This window comes from Sesamum indicum, linkage group LG1, assembly GCF_000512975.1.
Source record: "Sesamum indicum cultivar Zhongzhi No. 13 linkage group LG1, S_indicum_v1.0, whole genome shotgun sequence".
NCBI lineage: Eukaryota > Viridiplantae > Streptophyta > Magnoliopsida > Lamiales > Pedaliaceae > Sesamum > Sesamum indicum.
In genome coordinates, this window is record NC_026145.1 from 11,869,885 (window position 1) to 11,886,776 (window position 16,892).

Below are 16,892 nucleotides of genomic sequence, written 5' to 3' on the forward strand. Positions count from 1 at the left end.
AAACAAAATCCGGTTGTTTATACTCGAATTATTTCACAATTCTGACATACAATGGTATAGATTCTATATATATTTATACTAGTATATATATATAAAAAGAAAAGCAACTTTTCGTTAACAACTAATAATTTATGACATCGCAACACTAAATTTTAATGCATCAATTACATCCTCAAATATTTGTACTAATACAATTACTTATTTATTTTATATAATTCATGTAGCCGTCAATATACTATCATGTTTATCCTGCAACTTCACTTATATTAATCACTTTATCTATTTTTAATTCTATGTTGATTTTTGTTGTTAAAAAATTGTATTGTATTTAATTTGATTATATACACGCAACTATTATATGATGTATTGACTAATACACACCCAAAAAAATAAAAAATAAAAAATAAAAAATAAGACAAGAATATGAATGGCAAGAGGGTAAATAGATGGAGTGAGGAAGGGCATATAGGGGATATGAAGAGGTAAAAAGCATAGAGGTATGGGAGGGGGATTGCGTGGGTCATAGAGGACACCATGATGATAGGTTTTGCATGCGCATATCCTCGTTTTTACTCTATTTCCATAAAATATACCATACGATATATTGCTATCATTATTATTTTTTAGGGTAATTATCGCTATTTTTTTTAAATTTATTATAATTATAAATACTATCTCGATGATTGTAAAATCATAAATACCAATAAATCACAAAATATATTAGTCTTTTAAAAATATTTTAAAAAATTCAAAAAAATATATGAAATTATAATTTATAATTCAAATTAGCATTTTGAACAGTTCAAAAAAAATTGAATGACAATCTGACGAAAGCTAATAAAATGGGCTCATTATAAGAGGACTGTTAAAATTAAGAATATTTATAATTATGTCAAATTTGAGATAATATGGTTGTAGTTTACCCTATTTTACATTTTCTGTAACTTTAAATATTCATTTTTAGTCTTCAAAATCAATTAAAAATATATTTGCATGTAGGATATTGATCTTATTACTAGTTTTGGCTAAGGATTTTAAGTGTTTGTTATTTATTCGTCACTTGCATAGTCGTGAAATACGTATTGTTTTGTTATCTGTCCAACATGGACAGATAATTTCAAATAAAATTTTAAGAGATAAAAAGTATAATATTTTTATTTTGATCACTGTAGGGTTCATGAAAATATTTAAATAAAATGAATATATTTTTTATTTTTTAAAATTGAATATTACTTGGATTATGATGGATTCATCTTTTAAATGGATAGTAACAAAAGACTCGTATACTTACATTTTTAAATAAAAAAGTATATACAGGTTGTATTTTAGAAGAAAAAAAGAATCGTCTTTATCTACACATTCCGTATGGCAGATACGAGACGTTGTATCATCATCATCTAGTACCATGCATGTAGTATGCATGCAGCATAACATGTAGCATGAGACATGAGACATGAGATGATGAGTGATAAGAATGGAAGCAGGTGGAGGAATAAACGTGAAAAGACAAGTGAAAAGTGAGATGTGGATGATGATGGATGTTGGGATGGTGGGAGATGGTGACATCTATATATATATATATATATATCATCTGTAATGTTAATTCTGGTTGGGCCGGCATAAGCATAACTATTTGTTTTTCTGATTGAAACTGCTATTTTGATTGATTTTTTGTTTTAGTAAACTCTTTTTATGCTCTTATTTTTTAACCCCTAAAACACAGTTTTGAGATTCGTATATACACATATACTACATGTAATTACAAAAGAGAGTTATATTAGTTGTTGGAATGTGTTATTCTCTTGTGGAGCTTTGGACTCTACTACTTGTCCAAAGTGAGTTAGAGTCGTACGACGTTGTCGGGCTGTTGTATTATAGAGGAAACAAGTTAAAAATGATATTGCTGGACCAGTGAGAAATTTGTTGCAGTGGACTTGAATCTCCTTAAAGAGAGCGAGATATTCGCATCTCAGCCTGAAGATTTGTTTTTATATTTTCAACTGTAAATTATTATTTCTGCAGCATTAACTTTTATTGTTATTAAAAAAAATTAATGTTAATATTATGATTCTATTAACAATAAAAATGAGTAATAATTTACGTGGTCATGATAATTAGAGAAATATATAAGAAAATATTGTATGGTCCTTCAAAATAAATTTATACATATATGTGTATGTTAAGATTTAGAAGAATATATTAATTAGTATCTAATAACTTGCAATATATGGACATGAACACGATGTAATACAAATATTATAACACAAAAAATCTAAAAAATATAAAATACGACTCAGTACCGACACGATTGCAATATATATTTTATTTTAGATGTTGTTATATATGTTGGACACGCTAATTAATTTGTTTGACATTGAGATCTCGGCCAGTCATGATGATAGAATAGATGATCATCAAATCAATATTTGATTTATTGTAATATATTTTGAACGGTTTTTTTAAATAATAAATGTTAATTAAATGAGAATTGTTCTTTAGCCATCTTTATCTTATATATGCCTAAAATACATTAGCTTGCATGCATTTAATTGAAACTCTTAGATCATATATATTGTGGGGTTGGGTTGTATTGTATGATGACAATCATGAAATCAATCTCTATGGTTTGATTTAAAACATTCTTAATCGAGAATCCATCAAGATCGGGCATTGATCATGATTCTATAAAGACTTGTACTAACTGTTGCATTTATATGATGCGTATCGTGTTCATAAATGACTGTGTGTGACGTTTTGTATACTTTAATAGATTTTGATAAGAGGTTGTCAGATTCACTGAACGAACCATAGAAGATATCATACGGAACTTTATTTATGCCTAGGCAATGTGATATGATTCTTCTCGTTACGATAGTACACTAGGTAGTTCATAGACTCGAGGTTTCACAGCAATCTTATGCATAGCGCTGCCATGACTTCATCATGGTTAAGGCAGTTACTGTCTCTACTGAAACTATAAAAAATCATATTCAAACATAGTCAGAAAATGTATAGATGTATGTGAGTTCCAATATCGTATTTATTGTTCATCATGAGATGATGATGAATCTTCCATGTTCTTTACAATGTGCATTCTCCAAGACTATTGACATGATACTTGATCAAATAGGGTAATGTATTTTTCTATGTTGAAAAAATGGAAAGCACAAGTGTAGATTAAGATATATATAGATATCAAAATTCAGTATGAGAATTGATAACAAATTCAGTGTCCTAAACTTCGGTTGAGAGATTTGCAATAGAATGGTTGTATTTGCATGGAACTCATAACTCACAGGTTGCACAATGATTCACGTATTCTCAGTGTCATAGACTGCTAGATGACCACCATAATAACGGACACTCTTTAATTAAAGATTAATTATGAGTAATTAATTAAGTATAATTTAATTGAACCCGAGCAAAATAAAATTATCAATTAAATTATATTTGATACAAGTACAATCTAAATGAACAGGGAGCCTAGAACACACAAATCCTTGATGGAACATATATTTGATACTTGCACAAATTAGTTTGACTAGCTTTGCATTTAAGTACCGATAAATGGAATTAACTAGTTCTGACTTTAAATTTAATTAATGAGATTAATTAAATTATTTAGATAAAAAGTTAATGGATGAAGATCAATTAATTAACAGTCATTAGGAATTAAATTCCTAATCCTAATCAAGCTCTAACCCCACAAGGCATGAAGAAAGAAGCTACGTAAGGGAGCTTAAAGTGGTCGGTTTCAATAGATCAAAACGTCAGATTTTTGCTGAGAATCTAAATCAATTATGAACAATTGTCATCCCTAGTCATTAAATTCGTTGTCATCGATCCCTAGTTATTTTGAAGACATTATTGTGTGATAGTATTGGGATAAAGCAGTGGGTATTGCTGGACTTTTTCTCAACAAACTAATTTGGCACCAAACAATAGCCATAATGCTGCTTCATTTTCTTACTTACTCCTCGCTGCCAACTTGCTGACGGCCAAGACTTTACGGTAAAATCGTGTTTACAAGCCGCCCACAGTTTTGAACTTTGTTAACGCGGATTCAACATCTGGAGCACTAATCACAAGTGCGTTTTTCATTTCGAGCATTATATGTTTACGGAAAATCCTATCTAAACTATATTTAGAGGAGTCAAATCAATAATCGGTATATGATTATTCATTTTTCTTGAGTTATTGCTAATTACATGATAAGTGCATTATATTTATCATATTATTAGTGTATTATATGTAGATCTCCTATGGTTTGAGAAATTACATCTATCACCCATGAGGTTTGCTTCTGTATAAAAATAGGTCTATCAATTAATCAAATTTTACTGAATTTGTTGATATTAACAAAAAAATATGAATAAAAATTTATATTTAGCCTTGATTGACTTATTTCTAACTTATTGCAGGGCAAATAAATTATTTTCTTACTAAATTACTCATATAACGTTGAAGATATAACTTAGTATATATATTAATATGTGAAGATGTGCAAGGGTAATTGAACATAAAGACTTATTTAACATGCAACAAATTTAGTAAGAAGTCAACTAGGGGTAAATGTGTATTTTTATCCGATTTTTTTTATTAATGTCATTAAACTCAATGAATTTTGACTAACATGTGGACTTATTTGTTAGATAAAAGCAAATTTCAAGGATAATAGATGTAATTTTTTAAATTATAGGCATTTTACATGTAATTGCACCAAACCTCAGGAGAGAGGATGTAATTATCCCAATTATAAAAGTGGACTTATCCACTCACATTCGTGGGATTCAAACCTGCAATTTTTTTATTGTGAGACCTCAACTTTATCACTGGAGCAAAGCCTTATTGACTGTCGATATTACTTTAAATGGTCCTGAATATGCATTTAAAACATTCCAATAGTACTGATCAAAACTGAACCGAGTATGTACAGTTTCATTACAACCACATGATAAAAATATATCAATGATTCATATGTAATTTTTAAGGGGGGGAAAAACATAATTTTTTAAATTATTAGCTTGATATATGTTAATGTAATGTTACATGCTCTTAAACTACTTTTAGAAATAATAATATAAAAATACATAAAAAAAAAAAGTGTGTGGATATAAATTTAGCTTTGATTGCTTGCCTATTCTCATGATGGCTGTTGAAATACGCTAATCATTAATTCCTAAATTTAGCTCGACAATTTGGAGATATTAGGTTGATATGCTTTAGGTTAAAATATATAAATATTTTATTTTATTTTTTTGTAAAATTAAAGTTATGTCTCTAATATTTTTTAGAGTGTTTGTGTTCTGGATATAATTATAATTTTATAAAAATTAATAAATATTTATATTAATCTCAAAGGATATAGTAATTCATTGGTGGGCCGCGGCCCAGTATGGGAATTTTTGGATCAGCGAGATGGCTTACTGGATGGGATGTCGGCCCATGATAAGGAAACTGCTTAATTGGTATTTGGTACGATGTCGTACTGGTGATTTCTTGGGAGTATGAACTATGAAGTGCAGCTGACGACGGACGTTCAGTAAGCTTGGAGAACAGACGTTTCAACAGGTCAGAGGTTTTCTGCGAGTTTTGGTTTGTGTATAAACACTTTATTGCGATGAATATTTTGGATTCATTCTTGTCTACCTGAATTCATGGTTTTTCTCTTATCTGATCGAATTGGATTTTGGTGTTGGGTTTTTCAATTTTCGGTGATCGACTTGGTTTGGGGTGATCGGTTAATTAGGGGTTTCCGATTGTTGGTGATTTTTCTTAGTTTTGTGGAAGACGGCAATGTTGATTGCGCTCATCTCCGTGTGACTTTATTTATTTATTTTTCTCTGTAATTTAACATGGTTGTCTATATGGAATCTGGCGTGCGGTTTTTTACCACTGTTGTTGAATTTATTGGAATTTGATTTCATGTTAGCCGCAATCACGGCGGTATACTTAACGATTTTCTGTAGTTAAAGCTTCTTTGGATATATGATGTTATTTCTATAAACTTAGTATGTGTGTTTTAAATTTTATCGGTTGTCATTATTAGGGAAGAAAGCTTTGCGACATTTTGTGAGATAAGAGGATCAAGGGGGACTCCCCTTCCAGATTCTTTGAGAAATGTTCTTGGAGCTGGTTTGGGGTGGGAGGTCTAGTACATTCCTTCACGCGCTAACGCCAAGCTAATTGATGTGGGGATTTGCTTTTAATGGTCTCAGATTCTCATTATGATCCTAGGTGCTCCTCTTTCATTCATTTCAGATTGCACCATACTCTGACGTAAGGGCTGGACTCTTTCTCCTCTGTCCAATCCTATGTCAATTAGAGAAAGTGATTGCTTCCCATAAACTCCTCTCATGATGCCATAGAACTTATTTAGAATGAATTTGCATTGTGTTTATTATTACTCCTTTAAAATGAAATGGTATTTCGAATTCATGATTTAAATAATTTCCTTTTGTGTCTTTTCTCTATCTATTACTTAACTAGATGTCTTTCACACTTTCATTGTTCCTGATAGTAATTAGTTCAATGTTTAATTAATATATTAAGAGTAAGAATGTAGTCTTAGTTAAATCTCCACACTCTTGTTCCTCTCTTCGTGGTGGTAGAGGGTGGGAGACTGGGGGCATTTGATTTATCTGTTTGTTGAGTTTGGTTTCAATAGAAATTTGACATGTTCTTGTATGTTGGAACTGTTGAAAGCAGTAACTGAAGTCCTCTCTGTGTGTTAGGAGCAAAAATAGGCTGAAGAAATCTAGTGTTGTGAAATTATAGAGCTTGTGGTTGTTATCTATTCAGAAAAGAGACATGCCTGGGCAAAAGATTGAGACAGGTCACCAGGACATTGTTCATGATGTGGCAATGGATTATTATGGCAAACGTCTGGCTACTGCTTCTTCTGACAACGCTATTAAGATAATTGGAGTTAGCAACTCGAGATCTCAGCACCTTGCTACTTTAACTGGTCACCGAGGGCCAGTATGGCAAGTTGCATGGGCCCATCCTAAGTTTGGGTCGCTCCTTGCTTCTTGTTCTTATGATGGAAAGGTTGTAATATGGAAGGAAGGCAATCAAAATGAGTGGATTCAGGCTCATGTTTTCGACGATCATAAAGCCTCTGTGAATTGTATTTCTTGGGCTCCTCATGAGCTAGGTCTTTGTCTGGCATGTGGATCCACAGATGGCAACATCTCGGTGTTCACTGCAAGATCAGATGGTGGATGGGACAAATCACAAATTGAACAGGCTCATCCAGTTGGGGTTACATCAGTCACATGGGCCCCATCAACTGCCCTTGGTGCTCTTATAGGTTCTGGCCTACTCAATCCTGTTCGGAGACTAGCATCTGGTGGCTGTGATAATACGGTGAAAGTATGGAAGTTTGATAATGGAACTTGGAGGATGGATTGCTTCCCTGCTCTTAAAATGCATACTGATTGGGTGAGGGATGTTTCCTGGGCACCCAACTTGGGGCTTCCTAAGTCAGTGATTGCAAGTGCTTCTGAAGATGGAAAGGTAATAATATGGACGGCACTCAAGGAAGGTGATCAATGGAATGGTAAGATTTTGAAGGACTTTGGATCTGCTGTTTGGAGGGTCTCTTGGTCGCTGACTGGGAACACGCTCGCTGTGGCTGATGGGAAAAGTAACATCACAGTATGGAAAGAAGCAATAGATGGGGAGTGGCAGCAGGTGACTGCAGTTGAATCATAAACTTAGGTGACAGTTTGGTTTTATTTTTTCCCTAATAGTGAAAATTAGGTCCAATAAGAAATTAACTCGCATATATTCGTTATACTTTACTGATACAGCGGAGTAACTTTGCTTACAGCATCCTTCTGCATCATCCATGATAAGTACGCATTATGACAACATAACTGTTTTCTGTTTTTGTTCCGAGAATTCATAAACAATGGGAAAGTAGCTAGTTATAGTGGTACTGTGGTGTATCAGGATGGCACCTTTCTTCGAGCTTCTGTTGCCTCATTCACATCTTACACGTTTCGCTTGCTGGTTCATGATTCATCTGCATGTCTGAAATTTATGTTGTATGTTATCGGCACGCTAAATGTTCAGTCCTCTTGTGCGAAGAAGAGATGTGGGGAAATTGTGTCAATTGATGGTATGCAATTAGAGTTTAAAGAGATTGTGTGATCATAATGAAACTCACAAAAAATGAGGACGATCTAAAACAAAGAAAGCAAGCGTGATAAAAGTTGAAGGGTTAACACACCACACATTGAAATATTTCTATCCTGGAAGTGAACCATCTCTGCGTTTTATATGTTATATAATTCTTGAAAGTATCTAAGTACAAGAAATTGCACTAAACCAAAAACTATTGATTCATCCTATTTTTCTCTCACTTGCCACAATTCTCTAAGCCTTGAGCCCAAAGGGGATATCCCCCAACCAATAGAAAATAAAGGGTGGAGTATTTATTTGCTCCTCGTGAAACACTTGACTTGACAGTTCACAAGTTGAAAATTAGTCAAAATCTCATCCACTCAAAAAAGGAGCTGGAGGCACGGGATTTTTGAAAAAATTCCCCCCGTCCTCAGTTTCTCCGATGTAAAGTCAAATGATCCGTGAATTTCCAGTTGGGAGATTTAAATACCATAAAGGGGCTCTATTGCTTCTAAATCAACTGAATTTCCATTCCCATCATTTGGATGAAAAATCATTACATTCATGGCTAATTTCTGCTGCTCCATTGAACTGGAACCTCGCACCTTAAACCAAGGCCAACTCAACCATGTCCGGGTACGTACATAGGTCAGCCACGTGCATTTTTTCTTCATACTTTTTGCTTCTATATGTAATAAAATGTATTGATTAGTTTGATCAAGATCCACGCATACAGTGAAGCATGTATAAGGATTTGTAATCAGATGGTAGTACTTGGACTCCATCACACAAACAACTCCCAAATTACATAAACATCATCAACTACTAGTTGATACACATACACGATCAACACGATCCATGCATGCAGGAAATTGCTGTGGACATAGTTCAGAGAAAAGAACCTGATGATGAAGCCTCAATGATACTTAATCATGATCAGGTAAATTATCAATTATTCCTCCACTTCTCACCATTTCCATCTTGCAACAAAACCCCCTTTTGATCTTTAATCCCTCTTGCAGGGACTGCGGAAGCCTGTGGTGGCAACCAAAGAAACGGTGGTGCTGGTGGTTTCAGACGTGGCAACTCCGCCGCCCAGCAAGGAAGTAATCGAGACGGAGATTACTACTGTGGAGACATATTGCCAGTGTTCCGCTTCTGCACTTACGGTGGAGTCCTCTCCGGAGGAGTGTAGGGTTAAAGAGCCGCTCTCCGCCCCCTTTTGAGCCCTAATTTTCCGTGTAGTGATGGAAGAACATTATTGTTTAGCTGTGTAGTGGAGACTGGAGAACATTGTACAATGCTCAAAAGAAATAAAATTCTGCTAATTGATTAAAATTTCCAAAAATTAAATATGGGTTGGGTGTGGAAATAGTATAAGATTAAATTTAATACATTTTTAGTTTTCTAAAAAAGTAAATCTTCGTCAATTACACATTTAAATTTAAGCATACTTTCAAACAGAAGAAGTAAAGTATGAAAACAAATAAACTTACACTCAATTACATATATATCTTTCTCTTTATTAAAAAATATAGCCAAATGTGGTTACTTTTATTTTGGCTAAAATCTTTTTATCTCTCAATTTTATAAAAATATTGTCTCCATACAAATCATCCTAAATGTATGGTCTATTTTTTTTTAATTATTATTATATTGTTCATTAGCACAGTACATTCAAACTCAAATATTAATTCAATGCATCAATATTTTAAAATAAATCACTATATTTCAAAGTAAACAAAGAACTATCCAAAAAAAAAAAAAATGCATCAATATTTTAAAATAAATCACTATATTTCAAAGTAAACAAAGAACTATCCAAAAAAAAAAAAACACTAGTATTAAGAGTAAATTATCAACACACATCTATAAAATTCGAACTATATGTTGTGATCTCAACCTCACCACTCAAAAAGTGCCTCCTTCACCTAAATTTATGTTTGATGAATACTAAATTTTTATTTTTTTCAGATAATCTTTGTTTTTTTTCTCCCTGAGTACTTTTGAGAAGGATTTAAATATTATAGTGTTCAAAGTAAAATTTCTCAATGGACCCATTTCTAGGCCCAATAAAGAGTACAATGGGCTTTGCTTATATCCATATTCCATGAGAAAGATAAGGGCCCATGATATATGGGTTCTTCTTTTGGGGCTATCACCGCCGATTAACCATAAACCTCTCCGCCAACCCCAACCGGCCGGCGGTGGCGCTGTAGCTCTCATCGGTAATCTGCATCTCAGAAAGCAAAGAAATATATATGTTGTTCTACTCGATGCTCTGTTTTTCATCGTTATCACAGACTCATGTCTGTCTAAGACTGCTGTGACATTGTACAATGTTATCATTCTGAATTTTGTTAAGGATTGTCTTCTTTTGTTTTGTTTGAAGTTAAACAACTTCATGGCTTGTAATTGCATTCTCAATTCCTCATTCTTGCCGTCGCTTCCTCTGTATCAGCATCCCAACTTGAGAAAACCCAAAACCCTCTTCGCAATTTCGTGCAATCTTGGGAAAAACCACTCAGGAAACCGCCGTGAGGTTAAAGAAGATAAAGAAGAATCGATATTCAAGAGAGCACCATTGAATTTACTCAAATTCTCCGTAACACTAACTGTAATCTCAGTTTCACTTCCACAACCCTGTTTAGCTGCAGCTAAAGTCTCTGAAAAGAAGCGTTTGGGGAAAAGGACTGAAGCTTTGACCCCCGAGGAATTGCGAAAGTGGACACAAGGGCTTCCTGTAGTATCGGACAGGCTTGCTTATAGTGAAATCTTGGATTTGAAAAGGGAAAATAAGCTTAGGCACATTATTAAGCCCCCCAATGTCCGATTAAAGCAGCAGCCGGAGGTTGTTTTGGCTGTTTTGGAGGATAACAAGGTTGTTAGAGTAGTGTTGCCTTCAGTTCAGAGTGATTCAAAATTTTGGGAGGAATGGGATGAGTTGCAAATTAATGGGCTCTGTATAAATGCTTACAGTCCCCCTTTGAAAAAGCCAGAAATCCCAAAGCCTTATCTTGGGTTTTTGTCGGAGATTCCTTCATGGATGTTTTCATTGGTGAAGCCAAAGCCTCAGTCTAAGAAGGCATTGGAGTTGAAGAGAGTTAGGGAGGAGTTTAGGCGGAGGAAAGATGAGGAATTGGCGAAGATGAGACAAGACAGGGTAATGATGGAGAAGGCGATGAACATGCAAAAGAAAATGGCAGCGAAGCAAAGAAGGATGGAAATAAAGAAAGTGAAGTATGAGGAGTCATTGCGCCAAGCGCGTAGGAACTCAGAAAGCATGGCATACATGTGGAACCGTTTAGCTAGTGATTCTAATGTTTCCACAGCTCTTGGGTTTGTTTTCTTCTATATTTTCTATCGCACGGTTGTTCTTAACTATAAAAAACAGAAGAAGGATTACGAGGACAGGTTGAAGATAGAAAAGGCAGAGGCTGAGGAGAAGAAGAAGATGAGGCAGCTGGAGAGGGAAATGGCTGGGATTGAGGCTGGAGATGATGAGGAAGAAGGAGGCAAGGAGGATGACAATCCTTATATGAAAATGGCAGAGCAATTTATGAGGTCTGGTGCACGTGTTCGACGGGCTCAGAATAGGAGACTTCCACAGTATTTGGAAAGAGGTGTGGATGTCAAGTTCTCAGATGTTGCAGGGCTTGGGAAAATCCGACTTGAGCTTGAGGAGATTGTGAAGTTCTTTACGCATGGGGAAATGTATCGCAGGCGAGGAGTTAAAATACCAGGTTAGGTTATTGCATTGAACAAAGTCTAGTTTCCTATTTTATCTCATTCTATCTTCACTCTCCTTGTTCTTTCCTCATCAACAAGCCTTAACCTTTATCTACATGATTCTGTTCGACTCTGAATGGCGTTGTACCTTCATATGACATGGCTAAAGTTTTTTAATAGCCATTTGATCTCTTGTTACTCTTTGTATTTTAGTGGTAGTTCTGAAGATATATTACTGCGTCTCACACTCATGCCGACTCTCTTGCTCCTTGGCTATGGTGATGGAGATATAATATGTTGGTTTCGAACTTCCTTTTCGAGATTAGGCATTAGTACTTGTAACATCTAACAATTTGGCCAATTTAGATTGATTGGTGGCCTTACAAAGTTATTGTGTTCCTTGTATATGGTGCATGTAAGAAAACACATCTTAGGATTCTGTGACGCCAGTAGTTCTATCAGTCCTATTCCTATCTGCTAGTAAAGTGATCTTATGCTACTCAGAATAATTAGGTCTAAGGAATTGCCAGTTCAGTTGGTAAAACACAATGGTATCTACTTCTCTATTTTAGTTTGAACCTTTAGTGTAATTTTTATATTACTTTTAGAAATTAAATGGTCTTTGAATTTCTGGTTATGTTCTACAACTTGGTTCAGGAAGTATGTGCAAGTAGCAATCCAACTAGTAATTTCCATATTTCAATTGCATCTAGATTCCATTATCCGTTAGCTTTTCTTCAGTACCCTGTTTTGTTTTTCTTGTGCCGTAATGCAATGTTGGAACTCTCTCTTCAAATACTTCAGGTGGTATACTGCTTTGTGGCCCCCCTGGGGTGGGGAAGACATTATTAGCAAAAGCTGTGGCTGGTGAGGCAGGTGTAAACTTCTTCTCCATTTCTGCATCTCAGTTTGTTGAAATATACGTTGGGGTTGGTGCTTCTCGTGTTCGAGCACTCTATCAAGAAGCAAAGGAAAATGTGAGTATTTTTATGATGTAATTATTCATGTGGGTTATAGTCTCCTCATTGCATTATACAAATGGAATCATTATGTAAAATTATGTCAAGTTTTTTGTCTCTTCTGCTAACTGGTCACATTGTTTCTTCTTTTCTTTCTTCGTTTAACTACATTTCCTGATAGACTGCAGCTGTTGGAGCAGAGTACGTTCTTTTGTCGCTTTACTTTCTCAGAGTTGTTTCACAGTAAAATCACTGTTTGTGTTTCCATTCTCAGTTTTCAGTGACAAATATGTGTTTCCAATTTTGTTTAAGTTTTCGTGTGAAATGAGAATATGTTTCGATTAGCTAATGAGATTGTGTTTTATATTAAACTGTGGTGTCAATCAATATATTTATAATGAGAATACATATAAACACACATATTTTCATTTTAATTACTGTTTCAAAAATTGAAAATGAAAATACAAACAAATAGGTACCTGATGCACTGGTAAGATATGTAAATTTTTTGCGTAAATCTATTCAGGCTCCATCTGTGGTTTTCATTGATGAGCTCGATGCTGTTGGAAGGAAACGTGGTTTAATCAAGGGGTCTGGTGGGCAAGAACGTGATGCTACATTAAATCAGGTCTCTTGAGCATATCTCATTTCTTTTAGTTGTCAAATAGTATTTGGGTCCATGTTCATATGCAATTACTTTAACTATGCTTCAGCTTCTTGTGTGCCTGGATGGGTTCGAAGGCAGAGGTGAAGTTATTACTATTGCTTCCACTAATCGGCCAGACATTTTGGACCCAGCACTTGTAAGACCAGGGAGGTTTGATCGCAAAATATACATTCCCAAGCCTGGATTGATTGGCCGCGTTGAGATTCTGAAGGTTTCGTCTATAAATTATTTATATATGCAAAACTTTTTCAGGGCATATGCATGCTTTAAATTGATATTTCTAAAAATGCAAATTTTCTGAAGCTTTAGTTGTTTGGCTTTTGTCGTTACAAACTGGATATCGCATGCTCTATTCTTAAGTGCCACCTTCTCTTGGAGGTAATATTTTAATTTTCTGGTTTTAGGTTCATGCTCGGAAGAAGCCAATGGCTCCAGATGTGGACTATACAGCTGTTGCTAGTATAACTGATGGAATGGTAGGTGCAGAGCTGGCCAACATCATAGAGGTTGCAGCTATCAATATGATGCGTGATGGAAGAACCGAGGTATTCATTCTTGCAATGCTGAAAAATCTGAAATAATTTCTACATCATCTACTTTTCTCCTTTGACTGTCAGTGGCCAGAAACTTTTCTTATTAATGATTAGGACATATAGAGCTTGAATAAGTACTGAGGATGCGGATAAGAATAGATGAATTTTATGTACTTTTTTTACATTAGATTTTTATTTTACTTGGAATAGTCCGCTCATGTGCATTTGAACAGACAGGCATGAGAAATGAATTTTTATTGATGTATAACAAGTTTAACCTATTGATTGTGCATAAAGCGTGGGTGGTTGTATAACTGGAAATCTATTGGCCATGTGCAGATTACTACTGATGACTTGTTACAAGCTGCACAAATAGAAGAACGAGGAATGCTAGATAGAAAAGAGAGGAGCCCTGAGGTGTGGAAGCAAGTGGCCATAAATGAAGCAGCAATGGCTGTAGTCGCTGTGAACTTCCCTGACCTTAAGAATATTGAATTTGTATGTTCTATACCTTTAATGTAAATTGCTCCCGCATAAGTTGTGCATTTACTTTTGACGGGAACTTTCTTCTTTTCCAAACCAAATTCATAAACAAATGCTCGACATCTGGTATCCCCATTGTTGTGTTGTTATGGCAGGTAACAATTGCTCCAAGAGCTGGAAGGGAATTGGGGTATGTACGAATGAAAATGGACCATATCAAATTTAAGGAAGGAATGTTAAGGTATGGCTTCTGTATAATCTATTGGCAAATATATTATTCTTGTCCTGCACTTGAAAATAGTATGAGATCACTTATTTCAAAGTAACGCTCTTGTTAATCTATATTTACTTTACCCCAAAAGTTTGTGCACACGAACTATCTAGTATGTATGCATACATGTATATGCCGAACATTTCATCCTTTACTTTTGCAGCCGTCAATCTCTCTTGGATCATATCACTGTCCAACTTGCGCCACGTGCGGCTGATGAACTGTGGTATGGGAAGGATCAGGTAACATGACTAGGCATTATGTTTTTCATATTTGAATAAGCAAATTGTTTTCGGCTTCTCGCAATATATCTGCAGAAAAAATCATTTACTGTGGTACCTACTATTTTATCTTAAATGTTAAAAAGCAAAGCCTATAAATGGGACGTAATTTGCTAGATTCTGTTGGAATCTGTTTGTTTTCTTCAATAAACGTCTCGTTAGACATGTATGACTTGAGATGGCCGGAAATAATGCTAGAGGGTAGAGATAACTCAGTTCAGAATTTTTTACTTGTGTTCTAAATATCATACCTCATTGATTCGAGGCCTAGTGAAGATTAGATAGTTTGCAACTTTAAATCTTTAAATTTGGTGTTACCAACTTTCCAACCAAAGCAGACATTGGCCTTTGAGAGGAACTGAACTGTTTGTCTTCAAATTTGTACCTCTTTTTTCTAGTTAGCTCTGTTTTCTATACATCTTCGAATGCATGATGTTCATTGACTAACAATATTTCTTGAAATTTATCCATCTTTCAGCTGTAACAGTTAATACAAACTTTAAATCTTGAATATCAATCAAGCTTCTTTATTTTCTTATTATGTGGAACAAATTTTTCTAGTTCTGCTCATTCTAAAGCTCTTATTTTAAATTAAACTGATCACTTACCTGACTATGGCCGTAAGTAGTAATTGCAATTCATTATAATTTCACACTCTTGCTTTGGTATTTTCCAGTTGAGTACCATTTGGGCAGAGACAACAGATAATGCTAGATCAGCTGCACGGACTTTTGTACTTGGGGGCCTCTCTGAGAAGCATTACGGCTTGAACAACTTCTGGATTGAAGATAGGATAAACGTAATGTATTTTTATTTCTTGCTCGTCTGCTATAGAATGACATTCTGAAATTTCATATTATACATCATTAGCTTTTGGCCAAAACCCATTTATCTAAAAGTGATATCTGGCAATATTTAGTATTATTAACTTTTTTATACATCATTGACTTTTGGAGAAAACCCGTGTCTTAAGCCCTGTGATTTTGTCCTTGATTTTCAGTATATTGATTCAGAAGCATTGCGGATCCTTGAAGCTTGCTATGAACGTGCAAAATTGGTACGTTGTGAATTCATCTCACCACTGTAGCATTACTTACTGACAACGTAGCTCTATTTGGTCCTATTTAAGGGGTGTTTTCTCTTCCTGTTTTCTGAGAAAAAGATAGAGATCTGAACTGTGTTTTCTAAAACTATAGGCAAACATTCAACTTTCCAACAGTGAATAAACTGAAAACAAACAAATCTTTAAGATTTTAGTCCATATTTCATGCAGATACTGCAGCAAAATCGAGCACTTATGGACGCTATTGTCAATACTCTTGTCGAGAAGAAGAGTGTAACGAAGCAAGAATTCTTTAACTTAGTCAACTTGCATGGATCGATCCAGCCTATGCCAGCCAGCATACTCGACATCAGGTCCGCTAAGCGACTAGAATTACAGAATACTCTCAAAAACAATAAAGAAGCAGCAGCTCTTCAAGGAAGTAGATGAGGATGATCATAAATGCGATTAATGTTTCAGGTATGTTTGAAGTCCTATTTTCAGTAATATGATAAATTTAGTTCAAAATTGTATAAAAGGATCATACAATTTGTGACATTTGTTTCTCCTCCTCTAAAGTCTAAGATTATCGAACGAAAAATTGTATTTAGTTTTGATTTACCTTATTTACCAAATCGAACTCAGACGAGCTTTTGTGATCTATTCTTTCCCTGCAGATGATAATTACATATTACCAAAAAATATTTGGAATCTGCAAGAAATATTTGTGACCCATGCATGCCAAAAGCATGTCAAATTTTTCCTTCTGCATAAGACATTACAGTGGTCTATTTTCT

General features: G+C 34.7%; 3 protein-coding genes across 8 annotated transcripts; all 3 read left to right on the top strand.

Annotated features, from left to right (window-relative positions):
- LOC105163766 (protein transport protein SEC13 homolog B) lies at window positions 5,464-7,942 on the top strand. 6 transcript variants are annotated; one of them, XM_011082234.2, is made up of 3 exons: window positions 5,464-5,571; window positions 6,050-6,279; window positions 6,735-7,942. In XM_011082234.2, exon 3 carries the CDS (start codon window positions 6,811-6,813, stop codon window positions 7,714-7,716), a length of 906 nt encoding a protein of 301 aa, XP_011080536.1. In that variant the 5' UTR covers window positions 5,464-5,571; window positions 6,050-6,279; window positions 6,735-6,810; the 3' UTR covers window positions 7,717-7,942. The 6 variants fall into 6 exon arrangements, with proteins under 6 accessions (XP_011080536.1, XP_011080551.1, XP_011080528.1 ...); XM_011082249.2 differs by having other exon boundaries at window positions 6,747-7,942; XM_011082226.2 differs by having other exon boundaries at window positions 6,050-6,237.
- On the top strand, window positions 8,119-9,483 carry LOC105163815. Its single transcript, XM_011082307.2, has 3 exons — window positions 8,119-8,766; window positions 8,999-9,070; window positions 9,153-9,483. Exons 1-3 carry the CDS (start codon window positions 8,695-8,697, stop codon window positions 9,354-9,356), a joined length of 348 nt encoding a protein of 115 aa, XP_011080609.1. The 5' UTR covers window positions 8,119-8,694; the 3' UTR covers window positions 9,357-9,483.
- Window positions 10,226-16,758, top strand: LOC105163825 (probable inactive ATP-dependent zinc metalloprotease FTSHI 2, chloroplastic). The gene is made up of 11 exons (XM_011082318.2): window positions 10,226-11,873; window positions 12,664-12,836; window positions 13,345-13,446; window positions 13,532-13,696; window positions 13,890-14,030; window positions 14,358-14,516; window positions 14,657-14,742; window positions 14,936-15,014; window positions 15,730-15,852; window positions 16,054-16,110; window positions 16,327-16,758. Exons 1-11 carry the CDS (start codon window positions 10,241-10,243, stop codon window positions 16,543-16,545), a joined length of 2,937 nt encoding a protein of 978 aa, XP_011080620.2. The 5' UTR covers window positions 10,226-10,240; the 3' UTR covers window positions 16,546-16,758.